The sequence below is a fragment of the Gekko japonicus genome, unplaced genomic scaffold (genome assembly GCF_001447785.1).
Source record: "Gekko japonicus isolate JY-2015 unplaced genomic scaffold, Gekko_japonicus_V1.1 scaffold652, whole genome shotgun sequence".
NCBI lineage: Eukaryota > Metazoa > Chordata > Lepidosauria > Squamata > Gekkonidae > Gekko > Gekko japonicus.
In genome coordinates, this window is record NW_015173143.1 from 140964 (window position 1) to 151514 (window position 10551).

Below are 10551 nucleotides of genomic sequence, written 5' to 3' on the forward strand. Positions count from 1 at the left end.
AGCTGAAGACAGAGAGAAAGATAAAAGTATGTTGGCTGTTGGGCAGGAAGGCTATAGGGTTGCCAACTCCAGGTTGGGAAATTCCTGGACATTTGAGGGGTGGAGCCTGGGGAGGGTGGGATTTCAGACCTGTATGCCACAGACGCCACCCTCCAACGCAGCCATTTCCTCTACGAGAACTACCATTGCCAGCCTCCAGGTGAGGGTTGGATATCACCCAGAATTATAGCTGCTGTACAGGTGAGAGAGAACAGTTCCCCTGGATGAAATGGCTGCTTTGGAGGGTTGAGTCTATGCCATTATACCCTGCTGAGGCTCCTTCTCCCCCCAAGCCTCACTGTCCCAAGGCTCCACCCCCAAATCTCCAGGAATTTCCCAACCTGGAGCTGGCAGCCCTAAGGCTAACTGACCTCTGTAGCTGGGAGATCTGTTGTGATTCCCAGAGAACTGCCACTGTTGCTGTGGGGGGGAGAGGAAAACAGGTGGGCGGCTGGGAGTACCACCACCACTGCTGCTGCTACTGTGTGGGGTGGGGGAGGAAGCAGGCAGGCAGCTGGAAGAGAGATGGGGTGGGGGGCAGAAAGAGAGAGAAAGAGTGATGAGGTGGGGAGGCAGAAAACCAAAGAGAATGATGAGGAGGCAGAAAGACAGAGGAAGTAACATGCATGGAGGAGAGATAGAGAGTAAGAAAAGGGGGGGGCAGAAGGGAGAAAGAGTGAGAGACAGGTAGGGGGAGAGGGGAGGAAGCAAAGGTGTGAGAAATGGGATAACCACCCTACAAGTTTCTTGCGGGCCCCACTCTCCACTTGTCCCATACTATTTCCAATGACCTTCAGGAGTAGATTATAAGAGGTGCAGTCCTAAAAACATCCTATTTTTAAGAGTGGACTTCTCCCAAGGTGAATCATGTGACCTTGTGAAAAGGTACCCCTTTGGTCCAAAGACTGTTTCAGGCAAAATACCTGCATGAGTTGGGGGGCTGCCCCTCTTCTTTTTCTGTTAGCAGAATGTCCATAGGATACAATATACAGTTTCTTAAGATCTAACTAACTTAGACTGCAGTCACACACACTAAATAATCCACTTTCAATCCACTTTCAAACTGGATTTTTATTGTGTGAAGTGCATTGAAAGTAGATTGAAAGTGGATTATTTAGTGTGTGTGACTGCAGCCTTAGTATCTCTATTTATCATTTTAGAAGTTTCAGCTTTTCAAGTTTCTTGCAACTGCACATAAGACTGAATGTATACTTCTGTAAAATAATAATTTGAAATATATATAGGCCTTTTGAAACCATTTTAACAAGAGAGTTATCACTTTTTAAAAAGATTTTCCCTTGAAGAAGAGCATTAGATCCTCAAATGTGTTGGGACACTGATTACTTACTTGCTTAAATAAATCTTCTGTGCACCTTCTAGAACTCTCTGTTCAACAGTGCTTGATGATATCATGTTCATTTGTGGCATTGTAATTTCACCAAACGTTAGGACCCTTTCCCTAATCATTCTAGATAAGCAGAGAAGTAGCAGAGGAAGAAGAGTAAGTCAAGGGGAGAGGGAAAAGGCTTGGTGGTTGAGCACACGCTTTGAATTTATCACTTTTTAGGTAATTGCTTTTCATCCATGGGTAAAGGATCTTCAGCTGCAGGATTGCAAAAGATTTCTGCCTGAAACCCAGAAGAATCCATGCTAGTAAAAAGTAGATTGTACCAGGCTGAAAGGATTAATTGGCTGACACTATGTAAGACAGCATGTAAGATTAATACAGATTAATGTCAAATTTAACAATTCAGAATGAATGCTTCATCAAGTCCATTATTTCTTCTTGAAAGGTCTGATCACATGATGATTTAGTGCTAAAATGGTACTGAAGGTATGTTTCACTTTCAAGGCCAAGTATGTAGTTGAAAAACTGTTCATATTGCCTACTGTCATCACAAAACAACAGAACCTAGAGATACAAACCATTGTGTGTGTGGAAGACTTCTTCAGCATCGGCCCTTTTTTAGATGTAGGACTGGCTAAAGACCAATAAATTCAAATTTTTAGCTGTATTAATTTTGCCTTCCTGAAAACACAGTTTCTATCATGGCTCTGCAGTTAATTGGTCAATCAGTCACTATTATGCTAACATGGGGTGCGGTAGGGGAACTCATTATAAGCTTTTTATATGGCAGCTGGCAATACTTACATTTTAAAAAATAATCCAGATGCATAATTTCATGGGGTCAGTAAAAATCCAGTTTCCCATAGCTTACTGCAGTACAGAAGGTCACGGAGTGTTTTTAGGAGGCAGTGCAATACTTTATATTTTAAAATTCAATAACGTTCCTTAAAAAGATTCCAACATTTAACTTTGTAAAATGGACTTTATATAAACTGTATTATTCAGAATAGCTGTTTGCCGATTAAGCTTATGAAGCTCTAATTCTTTTTACATTTCTACATACATCTACACATGCATTCTGGGCAGAGCTGTATAGCCCAGTTTTAAAGTTATAAAAATTAGCTCTGCAAAAATATTTTGAAGGTATTCATGATTCAGACTCCTACAGGACAAGCCAAAACATTAAGCATTGTATTTTGTTTTTAAACACTTTATTAAACAGTTTTCAGAGAGCAATATTAATCAGAATGTGCAGGAGATCCACTATTTTGAGTGCTAGGAAAATGTAATTTTCTTGGAACACCACTGCTGCCTTTAAGAAGTATGTCTGCATCCCTTCATCTGAGATTCCATTATATATTCAGTTCTCAAAAACAATTCATCTGGATACTTTTTTTACCTTATTAGTGATATCAATGTTACAGTTTGCTTCGCAGAGTGCCATCACAATGGGAACATTTCCATCTTTGCAGGCTACATGAAGAGGTGTATTCCCATGTCTATCCTGGAAATCTATACAACACCCATGATGGATGAGCATTTTAACCACTTCCATCTGACATCTTCGGACTGCAAGGTGAAGGGCTATAAGCCCATCCTAAATGCACACACACAAATACAGGAAATATTTGTCATACCACAAACAGAGTTTCTAAAGGAAATTTTCTGTGGCCAGGATCTGAAGAACTTAACAGTTAGCTTTGCATTCAAAGGGAGTTTTTGTCTTCTGTTTTACAAACTGCACCCCCCCCCCCAATGCCACATAACTTTTAAAAGTAAAAGCAGTTTAAAAACAGACTGTGATATCGCAGGGATATCCTTTGTTAAAAGGAAAAAAAATCAGAACTATCTCTGAGCAAGACTGAGCTCTTGGGTGTGTTTAAAGCAGCTCTTTAAATACCACCTTATTCCTGCGTAGGACAAAATCAAGAATAATATAAAATAGTGACGCCTTAAATTAAATAACTACAAACAAGTTATGCTGCTCTTTTTATTGCACTAAGTTTTATACAATTCTCAATCTTTTTAAATATTACAGAGCTCTTTTTTTAGGCATGCTGTTTTAGAAGTGGGTGAGAAAAAACAGACCCTTGGTCCTAAAAGTAAAATGTTCCCTATGAATAAGACAGTGAAAAACTAAACAAATAAGAAAACAGTAAGGATTAAAATACTTAAAATTGTTTGTCTTGTTCACTTTTGAAAGAGTGCTGTTTATTTTCTTCCTCAAAGCATCCCTTAGATGGTTCTCTGAATTACAGAGAATAACACTGACCTCCTGCTTCCTCATAAAATGAAGGGCAATGTCTAAGGGAAAGAACATATTAATCAAGATAGTAGATCAATCACAGTATGAAAAGTAAATCATACTGGAGGATGGATTCATAAAGCCTCTCTCTTGGCTATCTGTCTTGTATGGATGCAGGCAAGGAAGCTCCTGATGATCTGTTTGCATGTTGAGGATCATACAGTTACAACATGCTGTAGATTGGGTTTGGTTTTTGTTTTGGTTGCCAGATGAAGGCTTCAAAAAGTAAGAGGAATGCAAGCTTTGCTATCATCCTCAAGCAAGCCAAAATGCAACAATTATTCCACTTTCCATCCATTCTTGGGGCTCTAGCAGCATGCCAGATGTGACAATCTCAGCAGCTGAGCACTTACCGCTTCAAGGATTGCTGGAAAAGAGGAGGGAGATTCCCACTTTTCCAGTCATACATTAGACTGCTGTCTCTATCATTGAGGAGGAGCACATACCTGTTGGAGCAGTCCTAGCAGGTGCACTCTCACGGTGCTAAAGACGGATGGAAAGGGGAAGCCTGTTTTACCCTTTTCCAGCCATTCTTGGGGTTTTAACAGCTCGCCTGCTGGGATTGCCCCAGCAAGTATGCACTCCTCCTCAATGGGAGGACTTGTGGAGAGGGGAAATCTCACTTCCTATCATGCCTCTCTTCTCTTCACTAGAGCCAGGGGATGGGCTCTGGTAGCTTTCCCATTTCCCATCACTGCCACCATGGTGCTTCTTACTATCATCGCCATCTATTGCTCCTTCCCCCATCTACTTCGGCACCTCCTCTTTTCCACCTGCTTTTTCTCCCTCCTCCCCTGAGCTATTTCTTGCTTTTTCTGTGTGAGTGTGTTTAAACTGACCAGCTCGGTTGGAGTTTTTCTAAAATAGTAACGTGTGCACTACTGCATGCATGGCATGCACAATTTTTGTGATTTCCCACTGTAGGCCTACTCAGTCACACTGCTGCCTGCCCGTCCCACTTGCTTGCTGCCCTGGCTACGGTGGTGCCTATCTTGGCTTCCTTGCCACTGCTCCGCTCACTCACACCACTGCTTCCTGCCTAAAATATAAGTGCCAGATGCATAAGAAGTAGTTAAAGTGGATTTAACAGATGTAGCTAATACTTATTTCACATCAAACAATGCTTACTTCACATAAAAATAAACGTATTGAAATCATTAATTGAGTACCATATCACATTTCTTCAGAGAATCTTTGTTAAATGATGGGATATTTGAACAAGCTAGGAAAACAATTTTATATAGGTCTTTAGTACTTAATATTTTAACAGGAAGTTCCTTGATAAATGTGATTAATTCAACCATAACTAACCTTGTCAGTAGCATCAAGGTCAGCTCCATGCTCCGCTAAACATTCCACAATATCATGGTAACCTCTAGCTGAGGCTGTCAAGAGTGGCGTTTCACCTTCTTTATTTTTAGCATTCACATTACAACCTGCCTTACAAAGTGCTTTGGTAACAAGGTAGTAGCCGTGCCAAGCAGCACAATGCAAAGGGGTTTCTTCTTCCTATAAAATAATACTGCTATTAATAAATTTGACATATTTTTAAGCAACACTATTAATTTTACCTGCATAAATTAATCTCTTTCTAGATGTACAGCACCAGACTAAAAGCCTTATTCACATGTTGGGATTCACTTGGGAAATCTAACTTTATTCCCAGGTTCAGATTGTACAGCAGGCTTTTATTAATATATTTGCAGATCACAAGCAACACCCACCCAATTAGAGATACTTGAATCGTGAATCTTGCTTCTGTGTGCCCCAATGAACATTACAGAGCATACAATGTTTTTCTTCGCATATTCATGATGATTTCTTCCACCAAGATAACATGACTAAACCCTGAAAGGTTATAGTTATTCCTACCATAATAAAATGGCAAGTGTCACTGTAAATATCATGCAGTGAACTTATACTGCTCTGCCATGACAAAAATAGGAAAGCTGAAAGCAGACTGAGAGAATTTATTTAAATTATGTTTAATAAAAAACCTCATCTAACACAGTTATGGATGAGATTGGAGGGGGCAGTCTTTTCCAACTATTGTGGTTTAGTTACATATATTTACCTATTTGTTTCTTACATATATTTGCATATTTCTTAGTGAATAATTTGTTTGTACACATAAGAAATTTCAATCATCCTGTGCTCAGAGGAAAACATAGCTGGAATCAGTCAATCATAGCAGACAGCAAGTCACGATTTTGGCACAAAGAGCAACAGGAATTGAACACTGGCTGTGGCTGTTTGCAACTGGCTGACTGGCTGGCTGGCTTGCTCATAATGTGTAACTGAGTACCAGCTCAAGTTAGGAGTGTGTTTCCCATATATGGTTGGGGCAAGCCAGATGGCACGGGAGGATAGTGCCTTGCAGCTGAATGCCTTCAGCACCAAGCCCCCTCCATCACACAAGTAATGATGGTACATGGGGTTACCTTCTAACGGTGGCAGAGATCTTGCAATGCCATGTGATCAGAGCTGGCATTTTTTATGTGTGTGTCAAGTTCAAGTAATGATGGTACTTGGGGTTACCCTCTAATGATGGCAGAGATCTTGCAATGCAATGCCATGTGATCGGAGCTGGCATTTTTTATGTGTGTGTCAAGTTGTAATGCGTACTCGTAGCAAGCATCACTTCTACAGTTCTGGGGATTTTAAATCCCTAAGCTGTTATAGTTTTTTTGTGGGTTTTAGATTTTTCTGAAAACCTGGGTTCCATTCACAAGAGGTTCTATTGTGTGGAATTTTTAACCCATACACAGGGACCAATTTGGGAATTAGATATGTATTTTGCAATATTACATGCATATGCACATGCATGCTTACACACAAATAAATACTGTGAACCAGTCATTTGATATGTTTAGACCATTTTAAGTCTTTAATGTTTGTGAATAGGTTTAACCTGAATTTACAAAATGGTAAGACACGTCTTTGCTTAACAAAAGAATAAGGGCTTACCTCTCACTACTCACCTTATCTTGAAAATTTGGATTTGCTCCAATACTACACAGGTACTGTACTACATCAACATGACCATAACGAGATGCCACATGGAGTGCAGTTTCCCCAGACTGCAATTAGAAGACAGACACATACTGTTGTTACCTCTTCTTCTTCTTCTTTTTTAAATTCTATTTATACCCCGCCCTCCCCACAAGTGGGCTCAGGGCGGTTTACAGAATTGGTACCCAGTACCATAAAACCATTACCCAGTACCATAATGTTTAGTACTCCCAAATTATGTCTTATAGAGACATTCTGTGAACACTGGATGATCAAATATATATCTTGCCTTTGCAATTTGCTATGCTAGAACTTCCAAAACATTTTTTGTTCAAAGAGGCTTTTAATTGAATTTTATTTCTTTGCCTTGTCCTCTCTCCACTTCAATATATTTTGTTTTTGTTTTTACGTCTGCTTTAGGGTTGCCAGAAATGCCTCAGCAAATGCCAGGAGATTTGCATAGGGTGGGGGTGGATTTGAAAGGATGTGATGTCACTTTCAGGCAACGCTCTAGGAGTTTTCCCTAACCTCTATGGTAAAGACCAGAAAGAAACAGAGCATTCCTACAGTGTCACTGTGGAGGCCATTTTCTGGCCACTGTTTGCTCCTATTCCTCAATTTTTCTAAGGAGATTGGGGCTGGGGCTGACCCACTGCTGGTGTGGGCATGGCACCTATTATAAAGAACTACTTAAAAAGATAGACGTTTCCATCCTTACCTTGTCTCTAACATCCAAAGGACATTTATTTACATGGAGGAATTTCAGAGTTTCTACGTGACCATGTCGAGATGCCCAATATATGGCATTAGATCCTGCCTGTTCAAAATATTTCACAATAGTAGTCAACAAAATTGTACAAAACTGCTAAAATCCATTGCAAATAAAAAAGCATTAAAAAAATTAGCAATGGCCACAATCTACTTACCTTATCCTTGACATCAATACGGGCACTTCGATTTAGGAATAACTGAAGCATTTGAATATTCCCACATCCAGCAGCAATCAGAAATGGAGGTGTCCCATGCTGTGAATAATAAACTATTAAATACTGATCACTCTTATCAGAGGATACAGGTGAAATGCATGTATGGAAATATTCACGTTACATTTGCTAAAATGCGTATCAGAGATATAACTTTGCTCTATGCTGCTAAAAAGTTGTGTGATGTTCTAGTGAAAGACTGCTCAGATATTTTTGGCAATAAAATAACAGTTAAAAAAGTTATAACCAGGGCTATTTTTGGGGCAGAACGCACCAGAATGGCCTTCCGGCTGCCTTCTGAGCCCAGGGGGTGGACACATGCAGCAAGAACCGACCCTTGCTCCCAGCAGCCCTCAGTCAGGCCACGAGGAGCAAGCGGCAGGGAGGCAAGTTGCAGACCCCATCCCCTCACACACCTTCCTCGGTCCCACGCCAAGGCGCTGGGGCCCGGGGAAGGCCCGAAGAGACCCCTCGCCGGCCTCCCCGGTCCCATGCCAAGGCGTTGGGGCCCAGGGAAGGCCCGAAGAGACCCCCCCAGCCTCCCCAGTCCTGCCCTGGAGCCTGGGGAAGGCCTGAAGAGACCCCCGCCGGCCTCCCCAATCCCACGCCAAGACACTGGGGCCCGGGGAAGGCCCGAAAAGCCCACCTACTGGCCTTCTCCACTCCCCGCTTTGATTGGGGGTGCATGGGCATGATCTGACTGGTGCGGGGTAGCAGCAGTGGAAGCTTCTTTCCTGCTTCTTTCCTTCTCTCTCTCTCTTTCTGTGCTGTCAGGGGTCCCTCCTCCTCCGGCAACTGAGCTCTCCTGCCTAGAGCCAAGGGTGGCGGCGGGGTCTGGTGGCTCCCCTGTCATGCCCACATGGAGGGGGCACTCCTTCCAGTGGCAGAGGCTGTCCTTTTGCCCCAGGGCCCACCAGCTGCTAACCCTGGGAGGGAGGGGGTGCTGCTACTGTGGCTGTGCTGTGTGGGGCCAGGCCAGGAAGCACCCTCTGGGCTCGGCAGGGCTTTCTTTCCCAAGGATCATAGGAGGGTTCGGCTGGCATGGCTGGCACGGCGACCCGAGGAACACGCGGGTAGGCCCACTGCAGGCGGCCCAGATTGACTCGCACTGGTGAGTGTGTGCGTGGTTGGGGCTGGGGAGCGTGTGCGTGGTTGGGGCCGGGGAGCGTGTGCACGGTTGGGGGTGTCCCACCGTCTCCCTGCAGGCTGGGTACAGATCATCACTCTGCCCTGGAAACTTGTTGGGTGACCTTGACACATGCTCAGGCTAACTTAGCCTAACCTGGGAGGGGCTGTGGCTCAGTGGCAGAGCATCTGCTTGGTGTGCAGAAGGCCGCAGGACCAATCCCCGGCATCTCTAGTCAAAAGATCTGGCAGTAGATGATGGGAAAGACCTCAGCCTGAGACCCTGGAGAGAGGCTGCCAGTCTGAGTAGACAGTGCTGACTTTGATGGACCAAGGGGGGTCTGATTCAGTAGAAGGCAGCTTCAGGTGTGTATGTGTACCTCACAAGGTTGTTTGAGGATAAAATGGAGAAAGCAAGAACAGTGTTAGCCACTTTGGGTTCTCCAAGTGAGAAATAAAACAAATAATAAATAAATTGGGGATTTGAACTCCATGGTAGAGCAGAGATTGGAATCCTGGTCTTTCTCTTTGTATTCTAACCTACACTATACCATATATACCATGGTTTTGGCCACTGTGTGACACAGAAGATAGGACTGGATGGGCCACTGGCTTCTCTTATGTTTTTATCCTGACTCAGTTTTACAAGCCTGTGGAACTCCCAAGGGTTGCCACTTCTCTTCAAAGGCAAGGTAGGATTTGGTCGCAAGCAGTGTTTATCAATTCGGTTTTTTCTAACTGAAGACTAAAATGGGGTTTAGTCCCCCCCCCCCCATAAGATTAAATAAAAGCAAAGTATATTGATGGAAATGAATGGAACACGTCCACACCCCAACAGAAGCGTATCTTGAGAGGTCTTATTTGGTAGTTAATTGCATTTGGGGAAAGCACATGTGTTAGAAAACATATCTCCAATGGGCAACTCACAGGAGAAGGTCTATTAGTTTGGGGAAATTATCTTCCAACCAATTAAAATCTTTCTTTTTCTCCAAAGGAAACCAATTTGTGCCTGCCGCCATTAAAGTTTTTAATACTAAAATTTTACCCCAAGTTCTTTATGGTGTGCCTATATGGTTCAGTGCTTTTAACTGTGAAGTTGAATCAATACAATCATCCTTTTTTAGACAAATTATGGGTTTCCCAAACTGTGTCTCTTACCATGCATTGTGCTCTGAATTAGCACTTAGTTTGATTGAAACCAAGACATGGGTGTTAACGGTCCGTTACTGGCTTAAATTATATTTTAACATTGAAGATGGTTCGCTTTTGTCTTTTCTGTTAAAGGAAATTCATAGTACCTCCTGGGACTATAAAATTCGAACCAAAATAAGATCTTTGGGCCTCTCCTTGGAGGAGCTAGCTTTCTCCTCTGAAGTGTATATCTTCCAAACAATCAAACAGAGGCTGGTAGATATTGAACTTCAAAAACTGCAGCCCCTTCATCCCCCTGTCTGTTCTTCAGCTACATTAAGTCTTAAGAATGTTGTGGGATGTATCCCCCTGTATTTGTATAATCTTGATAGCCCTAGCCACCGAAGAGCGTTTTCTCTTGCTCGAGTAAATGCCTTTCCATCAAAACTACTGTATGGTAGGTTTCAAAATATTCCTAAGCATGAACGGAGATGTGACTGCGGTTCTAACTCTCTTGATTCAATTGATCACATATTGTTAGACTGTTCGTGGCATGTATCTGCTAGGGAAAAATGGTTAAACACTTGGTTGCATGGTAAACATCACCT

The 10551-nt window shown here is 42.6% G+C and overlaps 1 protein-coding gene across 1 annotated transcript in view; it reads right to left on the reverse strand.

Annotated features, from left to right (window-relative positions):
• DAPK1 (death-associated protein kinase 1) overlaps positions 1-10551 on the reverse strand; it is a 129454-nt gene that overhangs the window by 32042 nt on the left and 86861 nt on the right. Inside the window, exons 12-16 of the mRNA XM_015422298.1 lie at positions 7631-7729; positions 7423-7521; positions 6674-6772; positions 5004-5201; positions 2787-2984 (exon numbers count right to left, since the gene is read on the reverse strand). Of these exons, the coding sequence (XP_015277784.1) occupies positions 2787-2984; positions 5004-5201; positions 6674-6772; positions 7423-7521; positions 7631-7729 (693 nt within the window). The remainder of the gene's footprint in view (positions 1-2786; positions 2985-5003; positions 5202-6673; positions 6773-7422; positions 7522-7630; positions 7730-10551) is intronic.